Genomic DNA, 25,232 nt, shown 5'->3' with positions numbered 1-25,232 from the left:
TGCTCATTACAGTGACCGTACAGTAACTAGGTACAAACAAACACGCTAGCTCTCTCTCTCTCTCTCTCTCGCTCTCTCTCTCTCTCTCTCTCTCTATATATATATATATATATATATATATATATATTATAATATATTTAGAGAGAGAGAGAGAGCATGGGTGCTTGATTCTATTTACTCTACGCTCACTATAACGTGCAAGTGTTTGGATGCGTGTGTTCCCTTATTTGTAAAATCAATATGGATAATGGACAAACAGACTAAACACAGCACCAATTCAAGCCTCTGACGTTACTTATCCGTAAATAGGTTGTCAACCCCTACCATAGCCATGAGAGACCAGCCATATGTCAAGATAACCATCAGCTCATCTCTGTTCTTTATGGAAAATGACAAACGTAGGGAATGTCATGACTTCCAAGCTGTGTATAATGCTGTGACAGTTTATTTCATCTGCCCCACAGGTGATGGGTCTTCACAGGACATTTTTAGGGTACGGGGTAATATCCAGTCATTATGCTGAAATGATATGACAAAAATGATCCTTTTCATAAAGTTTAGTTTGTTACAATGAATTCTCGGTTATTACAAAAGAAGAGCTATTCGTCTTCTTTCTGCCGCTTCGAGATCAATATCTTTTTTTTTTAAGATTGGTATCGTGGGTTGGTAAGTTCATCGTATTTTGATATTCATTATTTTCCAAACTCAGTGGACTTGGATCACATATTGCATTTGGTTCCTCTCCTTAATCTGAAGGGGCCTCTTTGCACTCGTTCTTTGATTATCTGACAGCAAGATCGTATCTAGGATCGATTGCTTAGCTCCAGGAACGAGTTTTAAAAACACAAGTTTAGGCCTATATCTCCACTACAGGTTGAGATTTATGGGTATGCCAGTTCTAAATCAATCGCGTTTAAATCACAAAGATTTTTATGATTGTAGATTTTGTGGTACCTTTAGGAAGGACAAAATCTGTGCAGTTATGACTCGGGGGGCCTATAAGGGTGTCTACAACACCTTAAAAGTCCCCTCTGAATTGGTTTTTAAGATGAGGCTTCAAGGAAATGAGATTACCTTTTTTGCTCAATTCGAAACTTTCAGGCTCAACTACAGTTGACAAACCCAGGTAAGTAACGATTATATTGTTAAATAACACAAGAATGGTAACCATTCTTTCGAAGCTTCGACGACGATCACCATCAGCCAGCCATATTAACACATGGTAACGTTCCCAGAGATAAGACCACTCGGTAACTATTCAGAAATGTTAGTTTTGAGCATAAAGACGGTCATCGTCACTGATAAATGTAGGGCTACTGTCCCTGGGAAAAAAGAAAAAAGAAAAATATTCTCTTTGATTGAGAAAAATACATTCTTCCTCCTATCGGTACATTTCATCCTTGGACACCTGCAGTTTTTCTGGACTTTATCTGAAATCTAACCGGTTGTTTCGGTAGTCTGAATTTTATTGGTGAATCTTTACTTGGGAATTCGAAGGTTAGGTGGGGTCATACTGAGAGCAGTGAGAGGCAAGCCGCAGTTTGCCGTCAGCCGCCTGGGAAACAGCAAGGTTAAGGAGAGGAGGAGGAGGCTTCCATTCAGAAAATTGTCGACAAATCTCGATCTCGTCTTCTCTGACAGATGACGGGGCATCGGCTCTTGCTGGTGCTTCTTTTGGCATTAGGTCTGTGCATTTCTTTTTCCCTTCTCGGTGCTCAAGGCTGTGCTACAAAATATGCCAGAAGCTTTGAAGGGATACAGAAGCGTTGGTGCTTATCTGTATAAATGGTTCGATTTACTAATCTGCAGTTTTGACAGTTTATCGATTTGTTATATGTCATTGTATTTTAAGAGGCTTATTATTCTCTGTGTTCCTCTTTCTTCATAAATCATATTCTTTGCAATTTTGCCCAGTAATTAATAACCTTTTTTAGTTTGTCCCATGAGAATGTGCACATATTTTCAAAAAGTGTAATCATGCATTCCAAGTCAAATGATCTGTAAGATTAGAAGTCCGTCGATAATATTCGCCCTGCTTTAACAATGATTGAATAATAACTTATCTCAGTATTTTTCTGAGACAGTTATCGATATCATTCTGAAATAACTAGAATTATTCCCTCTGAAATAGTTATCGCATTTACCATGAAACAGCTCTCTATATGGCATTATAACAACTATCAATATATCTGAAGCAACTGTAGATACTGCCCCAAGACATAAGTCTTTCTCATACAAAATACCAAACGACTATTTGCTTGAAGAAATGAAGTCCCACAGACCCTAGAGAAAAATATGTACAATTAAGTACAGGTAACGTAACGGATAAATGAAATACAAAAGTTAAATAGACAAAGGAGAAATAAAAAGTATGCATGAGTGTACTCTTAAAAATAGTAGACTTTATCTCCTTAAAAGCCGGTCAAGTAGTAATATTCTGATGAAGAGGACATGGTTAGTACGAGTAAAATGTATCGTGATAAACTGTTCCTTAAAGGGGAGAGAGCCACTCTGTAAAAAAAAAAAAAAAAAAAAAAAAAAAAGCAGACGGACAGACAGACAGATTAAAGATTCAGAAAACATTCAGGAATGTTTGGCTCCCAAGCTTTCTCCTGCAATCTGAGCTCATTTAGGGTTAACCCGTCAACCAAGTATCTCTATGGAAACCTTCTCATTCTTCTTTACAGGAGCAACAGGGGAGGAGAATTACGATGAGGATGACTACTTTCAAGAGGGTTACTTGGACGACTACTTCTCAGAAAATCCGTACGAGGAATTCGCCATAAGACACGCTCCGTTCCTCAGATTCCACAAGATTGTAAGTACCACTGTTCTTGATATTGTGATCACCAGTCGCAGTAATACCAACGGTGGTATTTATAGCAGAAAATTCTCACCTGATTGGTTTACTAGTAAGGTAAAGTCTCAGGATTAATGACATTGTTTTGCTTCCAGGGAACTGTAAGGGAATGTTATTTATGATTCTCGTCAAATGGTGAACTGTTTGCTATTATTATTATTATTATTATTATTATTATTATTATTATTATTATTATTATTATTATTATTATTATTATTATTATTAAAGTATCTAGGTTTTGATCATTCGATAACTGCAGGTTCCTAAGTGTAGGCTAAAGGAAGATGATGCGACCCAGACAGAAGGTCCCTTGGTAACCCGAACATATTATATCTTGATCTTCAAGCCTAAATTCTATATTCCTTTCTCTTCTATACAGGAAGGCATCGATGACTATTGCTTCCCTGGAGATGCGGCTGAGTACTATGACCTGCGCGATGCCGGCGAATGGTCGAGGGTCTGCAACATGAACTACACTTCTGTCCAGGAGGGAGACATCCCGACTTACTGGCACGCCCAAGTGTGTGGTGATCACCTCCATATTGGTAAGTGACAGCCATCGTTGCTGGAGCGCCACAAAACAGGTGAAGATGTTAATGCTTAAGCATTGTACTTGGTGAGTTTGTTTTTCGTTTTCTTTCTTTGTCCCATGTATAATGACCTAGTGAGTGCACAAGCACTTGGATTTACACGTATATTCATACATACAAACAATCTCTGCTTGTGCACTTCTGGAGGAGACTTAATGAAGGAAAAATAGTATACATCCCATATCTAAAGATATTGTGCAGTATTAAAACCGAACTAGAGGAAATTCTAGATCATGTCCAAAGACTCCTAGAAATATCATCCTTTTAAAGCTTTGATAGCTTCAGTGGGATCTTTCCTAAAGCATTATCTTTATGATATTTACAGTCTTGTGTTCATCTTGTTACAGTCATCCATAACGGCCTTGTACTAAACACGCCGCAAAGGTGGAAACATACTGGGTTAAAACCCGTGGGGTTCACGATTTATTCAAGGTCCTTTCACGTTGTGTCGATATAAAATGCGATAATTTGAATTATTGCATCTGAACAAAGCATATAATGTACAATGAACATAAATCAAATCTTTGACTTGCAATTTTTATCCACTTTCAGCCTATTGGAACTTTTATGGATACAACCACAAATGCGATGGGGTCTCCGGAGAGCGGGACGCCTGGTGGGAATTCATTGTCGTCAAGGTATGTGGCAACTGCAGGAAATCCATGGTAGGAATTCTCCGAGGGGAAACCCCTGCGGGGTGAGAGTGCTCCTGAGGGAAAGGCAGACTCAAAACTAATCAATGCAGCTTTTGCATTGTATTATTGAACTATAACAAATACATCAGAGATGGTGAAAGGGGCTTCCTAGACCCAAAACATTAATAATAACCATCCATTAAGTTTCTTGAAGTTGAAATTTTTATTAAATGTTTTTTCCCCTAACAGGCTGATCTTCTGTTATATAAATATATGATCAATGTAGTTCCCAGCAATATGAGAATGTGGACGTTAGTAATTTTCAAAATGTCCCAAAATTGTGCAAAAAAAATGTATGGTAAGAATTTTAAAACTACTTTCACTTTGTTTACTCGCCACACCCCATCCCACCGTGGCGCGTTGGTAGCTTATACCCACGTGCTTATACCAAGGTCTATATAGACTTTGGTTTATACTTTCAGATGACCTTGATAAATCCCGTTCTCTTTAGAAAAGAGACAAAAGCCAGGTGTAATATGTTCATCTGAGAGAAAATTTGCCATCCCCAATACTTAGTAAATTTACATAGTTGAGAGTTTGGCCTATGGTTCGTAGCTGGTTTGTCAGGATCGATCTTTCTGTACAAAATTTTGGGGAACTTTTCGGTATATCTAGTTATCCATACGACATCTCGGCCAAGTGACTTATTTTGGCAAGTAAAGGTGACTGTTTAACCTGGCGTGTTTATCTCATAAATATTAACTTCTCTACCTATTCAGTTTGATCATGTGGTCGCGTCCTTGCCGTTGCAACGGCAACTCTGAAACTTAGATTTATTAATTTTCTTCTTGTTGATCTTAGGTTCGCCTTTGGCAAACTCATGCCCACATGCACGAGGTCATGTTCGGTCAGAAGCACGGATGGTACACCCGTATTCCCGGTCGCTACAGCGTCAATGAAGACACCCACCCCGTGGCTTACGTAGGACGCGCTAGTCACGGCTTCTATCACGACGATGGTGGCACTGACACCTGCTGCTACTTCGAAGATACCAGAAACCCAGGTCTGTTTTCCCACTGCATAATTTTGGGTTTTGAAAACAACTTAGGTGTGTACGTATAAGTTAGACTTTTCGAAAAGGTACTAATGTAATGCAGTTTGGCTGCATTAACTTGATAGCTTTGCAAGATGTAAATCTTAGGAATAACAGGCATGTGTAATATATATAAAAAAAGGTTTGAATTGACATGATAAATGGAATTTATATATTTGCTGTTTAAAAACTACCTAATTCAATAATCTCTTTAATAATGTCAGGATGTAAACGCTCACCCTCAGCCAGTTAAATCTCTTCTACTTACTGGAAACAATCTAAAGTCTACTGAACAGGAATCTAGTTTAGCTTGATTACTTAGCGTTTTCTGTAATTTCATATGTGCTTGGCTACAAGCCTCGCCAAGTTACTGCAAGAAAAGCCAAATATATTTTATAAATAGTTTTTCGATTTGGTTCACTTTCTTGTTCCATTTAATCCAGTTAAAGACAGTTTACAGCTACTTGGGTGAATACCATCCATGGTGAGTCATCCATGAGAATTAGGTTACTTACACCGATCAAATATAATCCTTATGGCACAATAACTCCCCCTTAAAAGACTTATCTTGCTTTCGTCAGGTCATCCTGACCACTGGATGCGAACTTGGTACAACCTGGTGGAGCTCAAGAGAGATGGGACGGGTGAGCCTTGGATGACTGACCCTGGAACTGACCACTGGAGTGGCATCCTGGCTCCTACCTACAGGGACGACTGGGATCTCTGCTCGCTCGTCGGCTGCACAGGGTCTTTCCTGCAGGTAACTCGCTGAAATCAGGTGTTGAAAGGTGTCTTCAAGGAGAACTTCGCTCTAGTCACTCCCCATGCCTTTTGAAACTCATTATGATCTATGCTAGATTCAAGAGGATTGGGCGTATCATAAATGCCATTTCCATTAAAGATTCCAATTGGCAACACACTTTAAGGATATGTGCAAATAGCTGTACATCTCAAGGAGGCCTGAGAAGTAGCTAATTGAGTAGCTGAATGGCACAAGACATGACTCTTATTTTATCTATAAAACTTATTGTTTGTGTTTAAAATATTCTATCAGCAAGACTTCAGATTAGGGAAAACGATTTTTTAATTACTGATGTAGTCAAAGAACTCTAAAGAGTTGCCAATTCCGTGTTATGCTGATATGTTCATGTATTTCCGTAAGCATTAATCATAGATGATTTTTGCATTTCAGGTGTGCACGACTTGCGGATGCCACAAGAGCGATATAGCTGATGACCCCTTCTAAGCCCTTACCCATCAAGACATCTCGAATAGTACATCTGGAAATAAGAAACCTAGTCAAACACATTGGCATTGTATCGAGCTCTCGGAATACCTCCTTTTAATTTAAGTTTAGTTTTTCTTTGTATCTAAGAAATTAAGGACAAAAGACACCATCAGCGCTTCCTTGAAATATCACGAAAGTACAGCGTTTGGTAAAAGCTTGGCTGGCCAGATGATGTCAATAGAACCAATTAAAATAAATCGCGTGGAATGATCCCTTTAACCTCAAAATCCTGCAAGTATTATGGTTAAGTTGCTCGACAGGATGTAATAAAAACATTTTAAGTGTTTAATATGTGTCCCACTCACCTTCCACTTTTTAAAACCACAGAAACGTCCATGAAATCGAATAGAAAATAAATATGAAGGCACAAAAGAACTATAAGCTATTTAGTTCCTCAGACTTAAACAACGACATTAAAGATTCATTGGTTTGTGGCTGCCCCTATAGTGTTCATCGTAATATGTCGCCTGATGTTTCATGCTTGCAAACATCGAATAATAAAACAAAATGTCCCCCCCCCCAAAAAAAAAAAAAAAAAAATCAAATATGTACACGGCCACAGTCTGACAGCTAAAAATCTTATCGAGGATTTTGATAGGACGTTTTGACGAAAGAATGAACCATAATACGTTATAGATCTAAACGCTATCGTAAGTTAAGTAAAGACCGATGTTTGCAGCCGTGCAAGTTAAACCGACAAAAATTAATATAATTTATTTAAATTTGTTTATGCAGACTTGATTGTGTGAGAAAGAATTGTCGTGGCTAATTCGTTCTATATTTTGATAGATAAAGTTCAACTTGCGAATAGTTAAGCGGGCATTTTTTAGTTTTTATATTATTTTTACCAAAGAGTGAGATTACTGGTAATAAAGAATTACCATTAAGTAATTTTATGTACATAAATAGTCACCATCAAGTAATTGTATTTACAAAGGAAGCAAAATTTGAAGAGCCGTTACAGAGGTTAGCCGTCAGCCTACAAACTCACGAAATTACACACGAATGTTCAGTACATAGTACATACATCTTTATAGACATTTCAATACATATTTATGTGTATTATAAGCTTTATTAATTTAATAACGTGTAACTCATAACATATATTACTAAAATCAATTTGTTTTCCGTATTTCATTGTTTTTTGTCGTAAGTATGAACCCATTTGGAGTTCTTAAAAATGCTACGCCCAAGATATTGTAAACAAACAGGATAGGACAGGAAAATTTAAAAACGGATATGGTTATGGGAAGGAATGTTATCAGTTAAAGTGAAATCATTAAAATTATAATGGATGTCCATGAACGTAAAAACATGGATTCAGTGCTTCGAAACGATAGCGATCAAGGATCGGTGGCGAAAAAGGTAATCATTAGGTTAAATTTAGTTACCTAAGTAGCTTAAGACTTAGACTAGTCATGTAGAGCTAGGAGAGTAGGCGTAATTTAAAGGCACAGGCTGTTGGTACGGCAGCCGTATACTGATCGCGATAGATATTGGTACGGCTGTGGATTGCGCATGCGTCATATAAGTTAACACACTAACCTAACCTAACGTAACCTACTATACTCTTTTTTTCCATCTGCCCATCCGCCTGTGGTGTTTATGTATGGTAACACTGCGTCCCAGGCTTTAGATAGTTACATTCAACGATTATAATAATATCCTGTTTCGAATATTAACGGTGTAATTCGCATGCAGTAAATTATTAGGTAAAACACTTTTCAGTTGCAAATGTACACCGAGATATCCTTTTATTTACCTAAAACTTACACATAGCATAACTATCAAGCCCGGGACGCAATGTTACCATACAAAAACACCACAGGCGGGTGGACAGATGAAAAAAAAACAGAGTACCTATAGTAGGGTAAAACACCGCATGGTATAGGGGTGGACCGTGTACGATCAATGTGTACCACCCCAAAAAAAAGTACATTATAACGCGTCCTGACACCGGAGATGGGCATCAGTCGCGATTTGTTGTTGGTGAGAAACGGAGCTAATGACCTCTACTCTCCTTTCGAAGTAGGGTAAAAAACCGCAGGGTACAAGAGTGGACCATGTACGATCAACGTGAACAATCCCAAAAAAAGTACATTATAACGCGTCCTGACGTCGGAGATGGGCATCAGTCGCAACTTGTTGGTGAGAAACGGAGCTAAAGACCTCTACTCTCCTTTAAAATTTTACCAATTTCAAGATAATCCCCAGGTATACCTATCTAGCCTACCTAGCCTATGTAAAATACCTAGGTAGGTAGCTACCTAGTAATAGCTAGGGCTAGGGTAAACTACTTCCATAGGCGGGTCCATATCCTCTCTAGTATGAGCTAACAGAATAGCTACCTGGGTAGTACACTACAGGCTGCACATTGGCTATCGAGGTTACTTTTCCCTGTAATAAGCAGAGTAGGGAGAAAAGAAAAGCTATTCAATGTTAGGGTAAAGCACCGCTGTGCGGATATTGATCTGTCAGATGGTCACTTTTTTTCACTATATTTAATTTATGAAACAACAATACAATTCAATATTTAAGCAAACCATTCAAAAGATTGAATTGTTCCGACACGGCATACAAACCTTCGGTCCTTTTACAATAGGAAGGTACTAGCGGCAGCTGGATAGGTCGTAAGCTTTCGAACAAGGGGTTCGGTAGTTAACTGCTTGTCCGACAGGCGCGCAGCGCGCGACTGGGAGGTAAACAAATCACTTTTGCTTTCGGCCTCGCAGTGGATGGACGTGTTGTTCGACGCTCTCTGCCCGCTTCTCGTCGTTTGCTTTCTGAGTATTTGGTTGTAATTGTGTATGAAAGAGCTATTGTAAGTACAATTATTCTCTTTTTTCATATTAATTGCTGCCTTCAATTATTGATTATGATGGAATCTCCTCGCCTCGCTACCCCACGGAGACTTTGCCCGGGTATCGAAGGGCGTAAATGCGGGAAGTTCAGATCGTTCCCGGAGATTGACCCTCATATTTTGTGTGCTCGGTGTCGGGGGCGCGAATGCACCCGAGCCGAGCCCTGTGATGTGTGTATTGATTGGTCGGAGGCGCAGTGGACTTTGTATGAGGGCAGGAAGAAGCGAAGGCCGGCAAAGGAGTCGTCGGAGAGCTCTCCCGCGACTCCTTTGGTGACGGACACTTCGTCTTCTTTCCTGCCGCCCGCTCAACTTCCACGTCTCGCGCCTTCCCCTTCGGGGGGGGTGTCTAGGTCCTTCTCCTCTCCTGACGTGTCGAGTGTGGAGGAGGGCGCTAGATACCCTGACGTAGAGTTGTACTCTGGGTCCTCTATCCGTTCGTCTTCGCGCGAACGGGTAGAGGATCCTTCTAATCACCCGACTTTTGCCTCCTCAGGTGCGGTTGCCGCGAAGGATGACCTCGGACAGGTGTGGGCATCGTTGGGGCTGCAGGGCGTGCCGAGTGTCCAGGGGCTGCTCTATCATCTCGCTGGCTCCGTGGCGGTCACCCATGCAACGGTCACGACCACCACCACGACCCTTACAACCCCTGGCTATGCTTCACCTCCTCACCTGGTGTACACCCAGCACGCGGTCTCGGTAACACCCACTACATCGGTGCAGGGGCCAGTCGCCGTAACTCGGGGGAGTGTGATGCCGCCACCTGGGTTTGCCGTGCTGCCGCGACCGGACTTCATGTGCCCGAAGAGCTCGCCCCTGGACCTCCCACCGGTACCTAGGATGTCTGTGCCGCTGGTTCGACCACCTGTACCGCCCACACAGTCTGCTGTACCTGCCGTGACCACCGCTGCTGTACCTGTACCTGCTCCTGCTGTCTCGTCTGCCGTTCCTGTGATGTTCGCACCTGCTGATGTTGTTCCTGTTCCTGGCGCCGCTGCTCCCGATGCGGGTCTGTTCGGACAGGTACGTCCGGGCCCTGTTGCTTCGGCAACAGCAGCCCCGGCTCCGTCCTGGATGACAGATCTGACGTCGGTCCTGAGGAGGTTGACGAAGAAGAAGAAGAAGAAGAGGAGGAAGGTGTCGTCGTCGTCTTCATCGTCTTCTTCGTCGTCGTCGTCGTCTGCCGCCTCTTCCCCTTCTTCTTCTAAGGCTCCCCCGCCGAAGAAGAAGAAGGTCGCCTCCCCCCCCCCCCCTAAGAAGTCTCCTTCGGGAACTTCTAAGGGCCCGTCTCGCTCTGGTGAGACGGGGGGTTCTTCCGCTGGTCGCCCTGCTCCTTCGGGAGCAGGACCCGTCTCTTCTCCGCAAGGAAGAAGACTACGGGGACCAGAGGGGTGCCGGCTAACACCGGCACTTCCTCACCTGCTGTTAGTGGTTCGGCCACAGCAGCAGGGTCCGGCTCGGCCGCTCGTTCGCGAGAGGTACCGAGTGTACGGTCGCCTACCAGCGACCGTGCAGCCAGGAACCAGACCTCTGAGTCCGCTCAGCGTCAGGTTCACGGCACGGAGCGGAAGACTGGTGACAGCCGCTCACGCGACTCTCACCAGGCCAGCTCTCGCTCTCGCGGCGAGCAGCTGGCTACCCACGGGTCGGACGGTCGGGACGGTCCATGTACCGGACCACGGGCTGAGGCTGGGAAGAGGTCCCCGCCTCGTTCGCCGGCACCAGCCACGGCTGGTACCAGCGAACTGACGCCAGTGAGGATACGCAACCGATCTCACCGTGACAGTGGAGCTCGCCGGTCGCCTGACCGTCGCTCTCACAGAGAGCGATCGGGTACGGCGACCAAGCACCAGCTCCTCTGACACACGAGACCGGGGCCGCTGTTCTCGGTCCAGCCGTTCTCCACAGCGAGACGGCTCGACTAGGTCTGCAGCTCGATCGCCACCGCGGGTTGGCGATCGCCTGCAGTCCTCCAAGCCCACTGGTTCTACCAGCGAGCGAGGAGAGAGCGTCAGGTCTTCCTCTCCCATACCTTCAACCTCCTCGGGTTACACCGGGAGGGGCGAGGTATTGAGGAGTGACGTCGAGGGGTGCGCCCCTCAGGATCCCGCCACACCGCGTCGTACGCACCAGGCTCGGTTCTCGGACCAGCCAGGTCGTACACACAGGTGGTTGGAGGAGACCGAGAGGGGGCTGTCGCTGCTCCTCTCCTTGAGGGAGGAGGGTCTCGGGAGGTGCTCCTGTTTGAGGGACTGGACGGTCCAACTCCGCAGGATGCAGTCACGCCTGAGATCCAGAGGAACTTTGCCGAGGTTATTGCGCTGATTCGTCAGCACAACGACCTCGGGGAAGGATCGCCGCTCCCACCATCCGAGCCCACGTCCCGGCTCGAGTCGTTCTGGGGCCCGAAGAGGGAACCCAGACCGACGGTGGGTTTGCCGCGTTCGGAGCTTGCGGACTCAGTGCTGGACCAGGTTGAATCGCTTGTCTCCGGACAAGACGGTTCGCTCAAGTCTGGCAGGTCGAGCAAGCTGCTTCCACCTCCTCTGCTACGACAGCGGCGGTTTTACGTGCCATCTGAGGACCCGATGCCGCCCAAACAGGTGAACCCGGAGTTAGCTAGGCTGACTCCGGGTGTGTCTCTGCAACAGCTCCTGTCCGAGAACCTGTGGTTCTCGCAGCAAGAGGCACTCGGCCTGGAATCTACCGCCATGGCAGCTTTCCAGGCCGTCTCCTGGCTAGATCTGTGGTCCCTCACAGTATCTAAGGTCGCAGCCAACTCCGGGGGTTGGGAATTTCTCCCGAAGATGACTCGGCCTTCAGGAGAATTTGCCAGTCTGGGGGAAGAGCCATCTCCTTCCTTGCCCACCAGACGGTGAACCTGTGGGCCAACCTGGTTTCTCCGACGAAGGGACGCTGTCCTTACTCGGGTTTCCAGGGCGGCCGGGCGTGAAGCGGCGTTGGGACTTCGAAACGGACCTCTACGGAGTTCCACGTCTCTCTTCCCAGGAGAGATGGTGGACGCTGCGGTGGACAGACGGCGCACTGACGACAGTGACCGTCTGGTTCACCAGGCAGTCTCGAAGGCTTCTGGGCAGCCTCGGACTGCGGCCAAGTCTAAGAGCTCGGCTAGCGCTTCCTCGGCGGCTAAGACGGTTGCTGTGTCGAACCCCCGCCCCGGGGAATGACTCTGTCTTCTTCGACTTCTGGCAAGGGGAGCCGTAACCAGCCCTCCTCCCAGCCCTCCTCATCCCCCTGTGGAGGCTCTGGGAAGAAGTCGAAGAAAGGGGGGAAACGCTAGGGACGGCGTTCCCCCTCACCTGCTGCCGGAAGTGGGGGGGTGGGGGGTGCCTGGCCAGCCATTGGGCAACGTGGCAGCGCTACGGCGCCGAGACCTGGATTGTAGATGTCCTTCGGGAGGGATATCTATTACCCTTCGAATCTCGGCCACCCTCACCTCCAACCCGGTCCAACAGCAGGCGTACGTTCCAGGGTCATCGAAGGACGTAGCACTGAGACAGGAGATAAAGACCATGCTGAGCAAGAGAGCTGTAGAGATCGTCACGGATCAGTCACCGGGCTTTTACAGTCGACTCTTCCTGGTGGAAAAGTCTACGGGAGGCTGGCGCCCGGTGATAGATCTCTCTCCCCTGAACCGGTTTGTTCGCCAGACCCGGTTCACGATGGAGACGGCACGCTCAGTGCTCGACTCCACATCAGGGAGAACGATTTCATGCTTTCAGTGGACTGAAGGATGCGTATTTCCAAATACCCATTCATCAGTCCTCCAGAAAGTACCTCCGCTTCATCCTCGACGGGACGGTGTACCAGTTCAGGGCACTGTGCTTCGGTCTCTCAACCGCCCCACAGGTGTTCACGCGAGTGTTCACTCTGGTGTCTGCTTGGGCCCATTCGCACGGGATACGTCTGATGAGGTATCTCGACGATTGGTTAGTCCTGGCGAGCTCCCGCTCGCAGTTGCTACAGGACAGGGATCGACTGCTCGAGTTCTGCCACGATCTGGGGATCGTGGTGAACTTCGAGAAGTCCGATCTCGAGCCCAAGCAGAGGATGAAGTACCTGGGTATGCTGATCGACACGGTAGCAGGGCGAGTCTTCCCCGCAGACTCGCGGATCAGCAGATTCAGGGAGGCAGCCAACCAGTTCCTGTCTCGGCAGGAACAGGTAGCTCAGCGATGGCAAGTCGTGATCGGACACCTGTCGTCGCTCGAGAAGTTAGTCCCTCACGGGCGTCTTCACCTGCGGTCTCTTCAGTGGAGACTAAGGAGAGTTGGTCGCAGGCGACGGATCCCCCAAGCTTTCCAGTGTCACTGACACAGAGGTGAGGCAGGACCTAGCCTGGTGGCTGGACGACAGGAACCTCTTAAGAGGAGTGCCTCTGCGCCCACTCCCCCCCGGACATAGCAGCTGTTCTCAGACGCATCGACCGAGGGATGGGGCGCACACCTGGAGGAGTTGCTGACTTCAGGAGTGTGGGACGAGAACGACAAGCACCTTCACATCAATGTACTGGAACTCAAGGCAGCGTTTCTCGCTCTCCAAGAGTTTCAGGGACCGCTTGATGGGACACTCAGTGGTGTTGATGGGCGACACACCACGGTGGTGGCTTACGTCAACAAACAGGGGGGCCTAGTGTCTCTCCCGTTGTACCAGTTGACTCGGCAGGTGCACGAGTGGGCTCAGGCACACTCAATAGAGCTGTCGGCACGCTACATTCCAGGGAAGAGGAATGTAGTAGCAGACACGCTCCAGCCAGTCGGGATCAGGTGATAGGGACCGAATGGTCTCTACACCAGGACGTGGCGGAAAGGCTCTTCGACCTGTGGGGGGCGACCAGTCGTGGATCTGTTCGCCACCCGGCACAACAGGAAGCTCCAGGTGTTCTTCTCGGCCGTGCCGGACCCATGGGCAGCTGCAGAGGATCGCTCTCAACACCCGTGGGACAACCTCTTCGCCTATGCCTTTCCCCCGTTCAGCCTGATTCGCAAGGTGATCAGTCGAGCACTGGTCACCCCGAATCTCAGGATGATCCTGGTGGCTCCCAAGTGGCCACAGGCCATTTGGTATCCGGACCTGCTGGCTCTTCTCGCAGGAGACCGAGAGAGATTCCCCCTTGGCACAACCTTCTCGCCCAGCCACACGTCGAGCGGTACCACCGAGCAGTCCAGTCCCTACGTCTTCACGGCTGGCTGTTATCCACCATCTCTTGCGAACGAGAGGCTTTTCTCGTAGCGCAGCAACAGAGATGGCTGGAAACGTCCGTCAGTCCTCTGCAGCTGTGTACCAGGGGAAGTGGGCCGTCTTCTGTGGTTGGTGTCGTAGACGGGGTCTATCTCCTCTCAGAGGCCACTCTTCAGCAGGTAGCGGATTTCCTCGTTTTTCTTCGCCGCCTGAGAAGCTCCTCTCAGTCCCCACAGTCAAAGGATACAGAGCCGCCTTGGCGCTCGTCCTGAAACTGAGGGGGTTGGATGGACATCTCGAACTCGTTCGAGATTTCCTTGCTTATGAGGAGCTTCGAAAGGTCTTGCCCACCCAGGGAACTCAGGCCCCCTGCGTGGGATGTGACTCTCGTCCTTAGGAGTTTGACTCGAGCGCCGTTCGAGCCACTCCGGGAGTCGTCAGACAGGGATCTGACCCTCAAGACCCTCTTCTTGCTGGCCCTGGCATCGGCGAAGAGAGTAGGGGAACTTCATGGTCTTTCCTATGATGTACGACACTCCAGGGATGGGGATCCGTGACGCTCGATTTCGTCCCGAACTTCGTTGCGAAGACTCAGAAACCGTCGGTCCCTGACGACAGGTTCGAGTCATTCACGATTCCCTCCCTAATGGACTTCACCGATAATGATGCGGATGAGATGCTGCTCTGTCCTGTGAGGGCGCTACGGCGCTATCTGAAGAGAACTCGTACACCTCAGGCCTGAGTGTCGACGCCTCTTCGTTAGCACCGGGGTACCAAGAAAGAGGTATCCAAGAACAGTCTTTGTTCTTCTGGCTGCGTGAGGTCATCAGGAGGGCGTATGAGGCTGATGGTAGTGACGACATCCGTACGTCCCGTCCGAGAGCTCACGAAGTCAGAAGTATTGGCCCGTCGTTGGCTGTTCCGTAAGAACTTCTCCGTGGCGCAGGTCCTGAAGGCAGGGGTCTGGTCTAACCAGACTACCTTTACGTCCTTCTACCTTCGGGATATTGCCCACAGGTCCTTGGATACATTTTCCTTGGGACCCGTGGTGGCTGCTCAACAAGTTGTGTAGCTAACCCAGACCCTCGCAGGCTGAACAGCATCGAGTCCTGGTGTAACTGTGTGGATGGATGTGTGAGTGAGTGAGTGACTGGCTCTCTTCTTCCACTTTTCCTTCCCCTCTACCTGTGGGCAGAGGGCCATGGTCGTCACTACGCTGGATGAGGACGATGCAGGTGAGCTATATGACAGAGCACCATCCTATCCCTTTCACTAGGGATAGGAGCAGAATATCCACCACTTCCTTCTACACAAGGGGGGGAAGTGGATGCCTACAAGAGTCAAACCCATGACTTTATATTTGCTCCTGTACAGGAACAAGTCTTACATTGCTGGTACGAAGAGATACGCATGCCTCTCTCTTAGTACTCGGTCCAGAGGTCTGACCATTGATCCTGCGGTGCACACCCCGATCAATCGGACAGAGGCTTGGATCCCTCCCTCGCTCTTACGACCAGGGAGGCTTCCAAGGTTGGGCGAACACCAGTCTGTTCACAAAAGACTCAGATTCCTCCCACCAAGAAGTGAGTCTTCCTATTGTAAAAGGACCGAAGGTTTGTATGCCGTGTCGGAACAAATGACAATTTGTCCAAAATTGCATTTTTCCTAACATATACAAACCTGAGGTCCTTTTACACATAGCCCACCTCATGCCACCCCTCACTCTGCAGTTTTTGCTTGGGCCAAAGCAAAAGTGATTTGTTTATCCTCCCAGTCGCGCAGCGCGCGCCTGTCGGACAAGCAGTTAACTACCGAACCCCTTGTTCGAAAGCTTACGACCTATCCAGCTGCCGCTAGTACCTTCCTATTGTAAAAGGACCTCAGGTTTGTATAGTTAGGAAAAATGCAATTTTGGACAAATTGTCATATTTTATCAATGAAATGAGATATATGAAACTGTCATACGATGTAAAGCAATCATGTGAAGTCTGTAAAATATGTGTGCAAGGCAGTTTTTAAATTCAATATGGCGTGGTATCGCCGCGTGCACAATCCGGGCTTACACTCGTGGACACGTCCTTCCCAGCCTTCCCAGCCTTCCCAGGTCTCATTTGAACAATATTTGCGCATATAATTACTCAAGATTGTAGTTGTAATCAAGACAGTAAAATATTTTGTTGCCTATATGTATTAGTAAAAGTATGAGATGTCTTATTCCTGGGGTCATGTTTTGAACTAAAATGCATTTTCATACAATCAACTTACCTGTCAGATATATACATAGCTAAGACTCCGTCGTCCCGACAAGAAATTCAAATTTCGCGGCACACGCTGCAGGTAGGTCAGGTGATCTACCGTCCTGCCCTGGGTGGCAGGATTAGGAACCATTCCTGTTTTCTATCATATTTTTTCTGTCGCTTGGAATGTAAACAACGTTTGCAGTTCCTCCTGACTTGATTTTTGGATTTCATCGCCATCGATCTTCTGGGCTATCTTTGCAGGGAAGTACTGGATCTTTGGTTCGGCATACGCATATTAATTTGTTTTGATAACTTTGGCGTCGAAAATTTCGAAGAATTGTTTACGTGTAACTACCGAACTTTTCGGTAGACAATCACATAGTTTGCAAGAAGGAAAATTTTAATATTTATTCATAATAACGTGTAGTAATGTTAGAATTGATTGAGCTAACTTCCTTCTTGACGATGTAAGGAAAGAATAGTTACGCTTCCTTTAGAAGTTTATATAGCTCTCGTACTAACGAGCAGTTAGAGCATTAACATTACTAGTAGTGTGGTATCCTCATCTCCTTCTTACTTCACAGAATCTTCAAATTCATATTGCAATTTGAAGACAAAGGAAGGTAGCTCTAAATACGAGCTATTGAAAGGTAAGAAGTGATTTTACTGTTAGTGCAGTAGAGGGTGCGTTCTGTTCGGCTCTGTTTCGCTCCCAGGAGCCTAGACCTCTTCCAAGCTACATACCCAGAGGAGAAGGAAAGTCGAAAGCCTTACGGAGGTTATGGAGAATCCCCACCGATCAGGCGTCCCCTCGGCAGGATCTGTAGATCGTCCCAGACTGCCAAGTTCGCCATTGGAAAGGCGTCCTAATTAGTAGAGGGTGCGTTCGATCGGCTCTGTCTCGCTCTCAGGCCTAGACCTCTTCCAAACTCACAAGCCCAGAGGAGAAGGAAAGTCGAAAGCCTTACGGAGGTTATGGAGAATCCCCACCGATCGCGTTCCCTCGGCGGGATCTGTAAAACGTCCCAGACTGCCAGGGATAGCCATTGCAAAGGCAGCCTTTAAAAAGTGCGTCTGTTCTTCCGTTTCTTCATCTTACATCCGAAAAGACGAAGAATGTACATGTTAGAAGTTCGGACGATCTGGCTCGTTCTCTGAATAAGAGAACACTGACTCACTGAGCGAGAGGCTGAGAGCCAGCCAGCAAGCTAGCGCGAGCCACGTTCCAACAGCAGCAGCGAGCCGCGTTCCAACAGACTAGCGCGAGCCGCGTTCCATCAGACTAGCGCGAGCCTCGTTCATCAGCAGATAAACGAGCCGCGTTCCAGCAACAGAGTGAGAGCCGCGTTTCCAGAAACTTTTTCTTGGCGCAAGGCGCCTTCAAAGAGAAAACAGGCGGCTTAACTAAGGAACCTTATAGGAGAATGGCAATCAGAAGGATACTTCCATTGAACGTTTTCTGGCAAGAGGCTCGTATAACAAGACTAGAGGCGCTCGGATCTATTAGGGCGCACGGGACCTTCCACGCAAGCGGAACGTTCCAGGAGCGAGTCTCCTTTCTAGCGTGCGGAACATTCCAGGGCGCGCGGAACTATCCAGACGCTAGGCGCTAGGCGCAAGGATCCAGACGCCAGGCGTCAGAAGATTTCAAAAACTCTTCTTAGAGAGAGAGGTCAGTCGCGAGACTCCTCTTTGAATTTTTAACTTGAACAACTTTCCCCTGGCAAATGTGCAAGATGTCGCACAGGCGGCCGTTGCTTTTGTCCAGAAGGATTCTGATACTAAGAGAAGCCCCTTTTCATTATTCAGAAACTCCTTTGTTAGGCAGTTCCTCTCAATGCGGACTCTCTCCTTCATCCATGCTCTTCCCTCGTTTTTAGGAGGCAAGAAGCTTTGGGAGTTTTCTTAATAAGATCTCATCGATGTTTGGGTATGATGGCGGATAGAAAATATCTACTTCCTTCCGTAAACCCTAGTGATGAACAGGAATTCTGTCTCTTCCGCGATTTATGAAGAAATCAGAAGATTTAAAGAGTTCCTTGATTAACTTCGTTCCTTAAGGATATATATATTATAATATGTATATATACTTTCTATCGTTCTATTAACGAAAAGACGAAGATAGTAGAAGGTAGTAGAGTTTCTGCTGTATGAGAATACGATACGGTCAATTCATAAACACATACCGTAGTTACTTTCTTTGTCTGTGCAACTCAATTACAAGTATCCTTCTACGTCTTTCCTAGGAAGGACTACGCTTAAAGGGATTGTTTAAGACTACACCCTACTTAGCTTCTAGATTTATCGAAGTCTTGTTTCGCTTAAATATGCTTTAATAAGAACTTCCTGAAGTTCGATAATAATTTTATTAAATTCCTTTATTAATTGGAGTAGTGGCAACTCTGGAAGAGTAAGCGGGGACTGCTTTCGCTGAGAGCCTGAGACCAACGCAGTACGCCTATGCCAGTTACTGTCAGTACCATGTAGGTGTCAGTCATGAGCGGTCGGGCGAATCTCTCTCTCTCCTGCGGGGAGGGAATAACTTTCCGTATCTCTCCCATACAATCGCGGTCTTAACCTCGGATTGAGGGGGATAATTAAGCTAACATAAATAAATATTGTATGCCTTTTGCTAAGAAGCTTTCAATAAGAGAGATAGTACAAACCTTTCAATGCGGTTTACCGTAGGTAACATTATTAAAGGATTCTATCGCAGCAGAACATTATATTATGTAATGCTCTCAGGCTTACGAAAGCATAGCTTATTAGAGTACCTGCTCAGAAGAAGATGGATGAGTCGGATGGGAAACATTCTCTTTGGGACAGAACTTGTTTCCCTGAATGGACTATACTACGCATATAAAGTTTTTTCCTACTAAGAACGGAATTAACATGTGAAAGGATGTCGGGTACCATAAAGGCAAAGCTGTTCTGGCACATAACATAAAAAGAATTAGAAGAAAGCGCCAGTCTGGCGCAACGCGCCAGAAGTACCAACCTGGCGCAATGCTCCAGAAGCGCCAGCCTGGCGCAAAATTTGCGCCAGAAGCGCCAGCCTGGCGCAGTGAGCCAAGAGCACCATCCAAGATTTTCTCGTTTTAGCGAGTTATTAACCTAGGAGTCCAGTAGACTCTCGGACACCAAGCTCGGTAACGGCAAGATTCGTTCCTGATTTCGTTACCCAGTTTAATCACTTAGGCCATTTCCACGACACTCTCATATCTGCATAGAGCATCGAGAATCTCGCTCCTATTCGCGTTAACAAAGAGATCCTTCTCGATCGACGATAATAACTGTTAACATGTTTAACATTTATTGGGAAGAGTTGTGAGAGACGAACAGGCTTCCTATAGACTGCTTCCTTTTCCTCTTCTCCCCCGATTGAAGATGACGTGGGAAAAGCTTCAAGGAAGATTATCTTGCCAGTACAAGAGCAACTGGCCTCTTTGGTGGAGTGTTAGCGCCTCGTAGGAAGGACGTTGCGCTTCCAATCAAGAAGTCTCGTCCTCTCTCCCTGCGAAGCGAGAGGCGTCATGCAGACGTGAAGCTTCCAACATATCGCAGAGGCTTCGGTTTCGAGAGCGAGATCGGGAGAATCTTACGGAAGACACGTAAACGCCAGAGAGACGTGAGACGTCGTCAAGACATGAATAGTCTTTTAAAGCTGCTTTTAGACGCGAGGCTCCAACCAAAATTTTGGCGCCAGTTAGGACGCCTTTTGAGAGCGAAGCGTCTTCCAGGCGCGAGGCGTCATCCAGACGTCAGCAGCCACACAAACGGGAGGCGTCAGCCAGGACGCTTGGCTGACTAGAAGCGTCATCCAAGCGGGAAGCGTCATCCATTTATGGAGAGAAGCCTGGGCTGTTTGGCGCCTTCCAGGACTATTAAAAGCGGGGAAGAGGAAGGAATATCATTCCCTTAGCCCCTCTCCTTTTAGGAGTTTGCCTCCTCCAGAGGAAAGACGTACTGAATTAGCAACGGAGACTCATCTAGACCCCGAGTTAGAAGTAAACTCGGAGGAGGAGTTTTCAAGGAAGAGAGGAGACTGTCGAACTATAATGTTTTGTGACAGCCTTGCTTCTAGAGGAGTATGGAGACGACTTTGACTCCTGCCTCTCCTCCTTCTCCGCGCTCTTCTTTTCTCGAGTGCAAAGACGAAGAAATCTTCGTTTTTTCTTAGAATGAAGCCCGCCATTTCGATGAAGAGGGGCTCTTCAGTCTTTAGACTCTTGGATGAAGTTGAAGAAGGTGTTAGTTAGAACGGTCTTCTGCATGCCTCCAGCGAGACTAGCTGGTAAGAGGCATTTGATATCAAGCGGGAGAGAATAGGGGTATTTCTCTTCCGTCTACCGTCAGAAGCGGACTTTTCGACCTTAGTTGACGCTTCACGTAGACAAGGTTTGAACTCTGCCCGTATAACTTGGGGGCATTTCAGAACTGGACCATCTCCTCAAGGGACTCTTTCATGTATTGGAAGTTTTCAACTTCTTAGATTGGTCCCTTGGGGTGATGTCCAAGAAAGCCCATGATTCTGAAGGACTCGAACCAGAAGTCCTTCTGTGTATTTTGTCTTGTATAGACAAAGCGGTTCAGGATGGCTCGGTGAGATCTCCTCTTTTGTTTGGAGCAGGTCTTCTTAAAAAGAGGACAGTATATAGTGTCTTTTTAACCAAAGCGGTCTCCCACGCTCAGAGGGCAGCGCTTCTGTACTCGCCTTTGTCTGACTTTTTGTTCCCTTCTCAGTAGTGAAGGACATTTCTCGTTCATTAACTGAGAAGGCGACTCAAGACCTTCTGACACAGTCAGTAAGGAAGAAGAAACCTGCAGACAGCCCCAACCAAGAACACTGTCATTGTCTGATGAGGAGAAAGACCGGGCCTACAACCTGACACAGAGGCGCTAGATGCGAACATATAGACGAGATAAGAGTGTCCGATGTGGACATTGCCAGACATCCTCGAGACTCTACCGAGCTCGAAGCTCCGGCAAGTGGGGAGGAGCCACCCAGGCGCGAGGCGCCAGGCAGGAGCGAGGCGCCAGGCAGGCGCGAGGTACCAGCCAGCGGCGAAGCTCCAGGCAGGCGCAAGGCGCCACTCCAACCGGGCGCGAGACGCCAGCCAGGCGCGAAGCTCCAGGCAGGCGCAAGGCGCCAGGCAGGCACAAAGCGCCAACCTGGCGCGAGACGCCAGCCAGGCTGCGGGCGCCAGGCAGGCACAAAAGCGCCAACCTGGCGCGAGACGCCAGCCAGGCGCGAGGTGCCAGCCAGCCGCGAAGCTCCAGGCAGGCGCAAGGCGCCACTCCAACCAGGAGCTAGACGCCAGCCAGGCGCAAGGCGCCAGCCAGGCGCGAAGCTCCAGGCAGGCGCGAGGCGCCAGCCAGGCACAAAGCGCCAGCCAGGCAGGCGCAAGCCAGGCTCTAGGCGCGAATCTCCAGCTAAGACGCGAAGCGTCATCCAGATGCGAGGCGCCAGTCAAGCGAAAGGTACCAGACAAGCGCTAGGCGCCAACCAAGAGCGAAGCACCAGCCAGGCGCGAGGTTCCTGCCAGGCTTCAGGCTTCAGTCGGGTGAGATCCATTTCAAGAAAGCCCTGGTCTTCTTTGAAACATGGAGATCTCCTAAGCACTTCATTAGTGACTTGATTCCTTCAAACAGCTGAGAATTAAGCGCAGGAAGTGCGCGCTTTTGCAAATTCTTGTTCTTTACATAACAATAGTCATATAAAGACATATAGCTGTGTTGTACGGTAGAGGCAACTCTGTGTTGACTTCTCATTACCACAAAGGATGTCAAGTTAACCTACGAGAGATCCTTCTCTTTTGGTTTATACGTTTCTGCGGATACGTTACTGGGATAAGGAGCCGACACTGATCCTTAACTTTGAGTTAAAGTTTTTTAACTTAGTGAAATTATTGGGGTTTTTGAAAGGAGTGTGGGGATAACTCTTTCCAATTTGAGCGCGAACCCTCGTGTTAGGATCAGGTGATCGGGATCGGTGTTGCGCTCCTTCATAAGGTGTATTGTCATATAAGTGGATCAGCACCCATTGACAAAGTCCTTTCAGGCTCTGCCGAGTAAGTGGATAAGACCCCTTCGGCAGACCCACAAGAACTCTTGGCCATAGATCACATATCTCGCTAAAGTTTCTTGAGGTGATGCAGACTACTGGGCAAACACCCACGAAGTCTACCACCTATCAGGTAGGAACCAAGGTTTTTATTTTATACCTACAACATATGTTGTTTACCTGTCTATTCCATATAGTAGCTGTCTCTTACCCTCCACCGAAGGGTGCCAATCAGCTATGTATATATCTGACAGGTAAGTTGATTGTATGAAAATGATATTGTTATGATACAATAAAGTTTCATACATACTTACCTGGCAGATATATACGATTAGGGCCCACCCAGCCTCCCCGCAAGGAGACAGTGGTTGTGATGAAAAAATATGATAGAAAACAGGAATGGTTCCTAATCCTGCCACCCAGGGCAGGACGGTAGATCACCTGACCTACCTGCAGCGTGTGCCGCGAAATTTGAATTTTGCTGTCGGGGACGACGGAGTCTTAGCTATGTATATATCTGCCAGGTAAGTATGTATGAAACTTTATTGTATCATAACAATATCATTTTTACCTTGTAATCGATGGTTTCATACATTCAACTTCCCTGTCAGATATATCTTAGCTATAGACTCTGTCGTCCCCGATAGAAATTCGAATTTCGCGGCACACGCTACAGGTAGGTAGGTCAGGTGATCTACTGGCCTGCCGCTGGGTGGCAGGAATAGGAAACTATTACCTTCTAAGGACAGATTTTTCTCTATCGTTTTGGACTGTAAACATACGTTTACGGTTCCTCCTGATTTGATTTTCGTGTTTCATCGCCATCGATCTTCTGGGCTGTCTTTTGCAGGGAAGTACTGGTCTTTGGTTCGACATACGCTTTTATTAACTTTTAATGAATTTCGCTTCGAATTTCGAAGAAAATACTAGTGAAACTACCGAAATCATCGGTAGACACTCACATAGTTTGCCATAAAGAGAATTATTAATTTGTTCCGATACGTAATACAAACCCTCGGTCCTTTAACAATAGGAAGGTAACTAGCGGCAGCTGGGACGGTCGTAAGCTTCGAACAAGGGGAGAACGGTAGTTAACTGCTTGTCCGATCGTGCGCGCGCCCGCGCGCCCGAGAGGTGAAGAATCACTTTTGCTTTCGGCCGCGGGTGTGAAGGACGTGTTCGTCATCGCTCTCTGCCCGCTTCATCGTCGTATGCTTTGTTTATATTGTGTTTTCTACTAATGGTTGGTTTGACTTGAAAATGAAACTGTAAGTACACTGTTTTCATTTTCATTACTTAATTATGAATCAACATGGAGCTATCGCCGTAGAGACGGCGATTTCCGCTCTTTTTCATGAATTGAACCCTTGAATTATGTTCTCGGTGCCGAGGGCGGGCGCACTCGCGCCGAGTCATGTATTTTGGGCGAAAGTGTGAATTGAAAGATGTAAGTACTCTTTTTCATTATATTTTTGCCCTGTGCGTTCGTTGCCGAGAGCTTGATTGCGCTCGGCAAGAGCCTCTTATTTTGTATGATAGAATGCAATGAAAGTGGATTCGCAATGCAGTTTTCTTTTCATTTTCATTTATTAATTGCATCAAATTTAATTTTGGATCAATTTCCGCTCTTACCCGGGAATTAATCCTTACGATTTATTGCTGTGAAAGTGAAAATAGCAAGTGCAGTATTGTTCATTTTCATATATATTTATGATAGCATCATATTATTATGGATCAAGTTTCCGCTCTTACCGGGAATTGATTTTTCCCTCTTTAAGTTCTATGAAGTGAATCGCAAGTGCAGTATTCTGTTTCATTTTCATATTACTTTTCACTGCTGTGCGGGGTAGGGGAAGCGAAGGTCTGCCAGGAAGTCGTCGGAAAGCTCTCCGCGACTCCCTTGGTATCCGATTCTTCGTCTTCTTTCCTGCCCCCCCGCTCAGCTTCCTCGTATTTTGTTTTTGGGGTCTTCCTTCCGTTCGGGGTGGGGCATGTCTCCCCCCCCGTGCGTGAGGGAACCCCTCTTACTAATCTGTCTGTGCTACCGCAGGTGCTACAGCCGTGGGAGACGACCTTGGACAGGTATGGACCACTGCGGCTGCAGGGGCGTGCCTAGCATCCACGATCTGCTGCAGAGTCTAGCGAGGTCTGGGCGTGACCTTGGAGTGGTCTCCACTACAACCTCACGGCCGCTTATGCTGCTTCCCCCCCCGCTGGTCTACACTCCCCATGCTGTGTCGGTGACGCCGTCTGCCGCTTCTAGGCCGGTCGCCGCCGTACCGAGGAGGGGTATGCCGCCGCCGCCTGTGTTTTTCTTCTGTTGCCTGCCCCAGACTTCCGCTGTTCCAGCAGCTCGCCCCTGGACCGGCCGCCAGTACCACGCTGGCTGCCGATGATTCT

The 25,232-nt window shown here is 47.2% G+C and overlaps 2 protein-coding genes across 2 annotated transcripts in view; both read left to right on the top strand.

Annotated features, from left to right (window-relative positions):
• Positions 1-331: 331 nt before the first annotated feature.
• On the top strand, positions 332-6,691 carry LOC135216602 (uncharacterized). Its single transcript, XM_064251982.1, has 8 exons — positions 332-493; positions 1,102-1,126; positions 2,688-2,818; positions 3,240-3,405; positions 4,003-4,088; positions 4,947-5,148; positions 5,760-5,938; positions 6,371-6,691. Exons 1-8 carry the CDS (start codon positions 332-334, stop codon positions 6,422-6,424), a joined length of 1,005 nt encoding a protein of 334 aa, XP_064108052.1. The 3' UTR covers positions 6,425-6,691.
• A 966-nt stretch (positions 6,692-7,657) lies between these two features.
• Positions 7,658-25,232, top strand: part of LOC135216815 (serine/threonine-protein kinase greatwall-like) — a 135,599-nt gene continuing 118,024 nt past the window's right edge. Inside the window, 1 exon segment of the mRNA XM_064252313.1 lies at positions 7,658-7,831. Within this exon segment, the coding sequence (XP_064108383.1) occupies positions 7,757-7,831 (75 nt within the window). The 5' untranslated portion in view covers positions 7,658-7,756.

This window comes from Macrobrachium nipponense, chromosome 6, assembly GCF_015104395.2.
Source record: "Macrobrachium nipponense isolate FS-2020 chromosome 6, ASM1510439v2, whole genome shotgun sequence".
NCBI lineage: Eukaryota > Metazoa > Arthropoda > Malacostraca > Decapoda > Palaemonidae > Macrobrachium > Macrobrachium nipponense.
The sequence above is the reverse complement of the archived record's forward strand: the minus strand, read 5'-3'. Positions and strand labels throughout refer to the sequence as shown.

Excerpts from the sequence above, each read along its gene's own strand:
- LOC135216602 (XM_064251982.1), top strand. The coding sequence starts at position 332 with ATGAGAGACCAGCCATATGTCAAGATAACCATCAGCTCATCTCTGTTC. Across the intron at positions 1,127-2,687 it reads ACTACAGTTGACAAACCCAG|GAGCAACAGGGGAGGAGAAT; the intron begins GTAAGTAACGAT and ends TCTTCTTTACAG. Across the intron at positions 4,089-4,946 it reads GGGAATTCATTGTCGTCAAG|GTTCGCCTTTGGCAAACTCA; the intron begins GTATGTGGCAAC and ends TGTTGATCTTAG.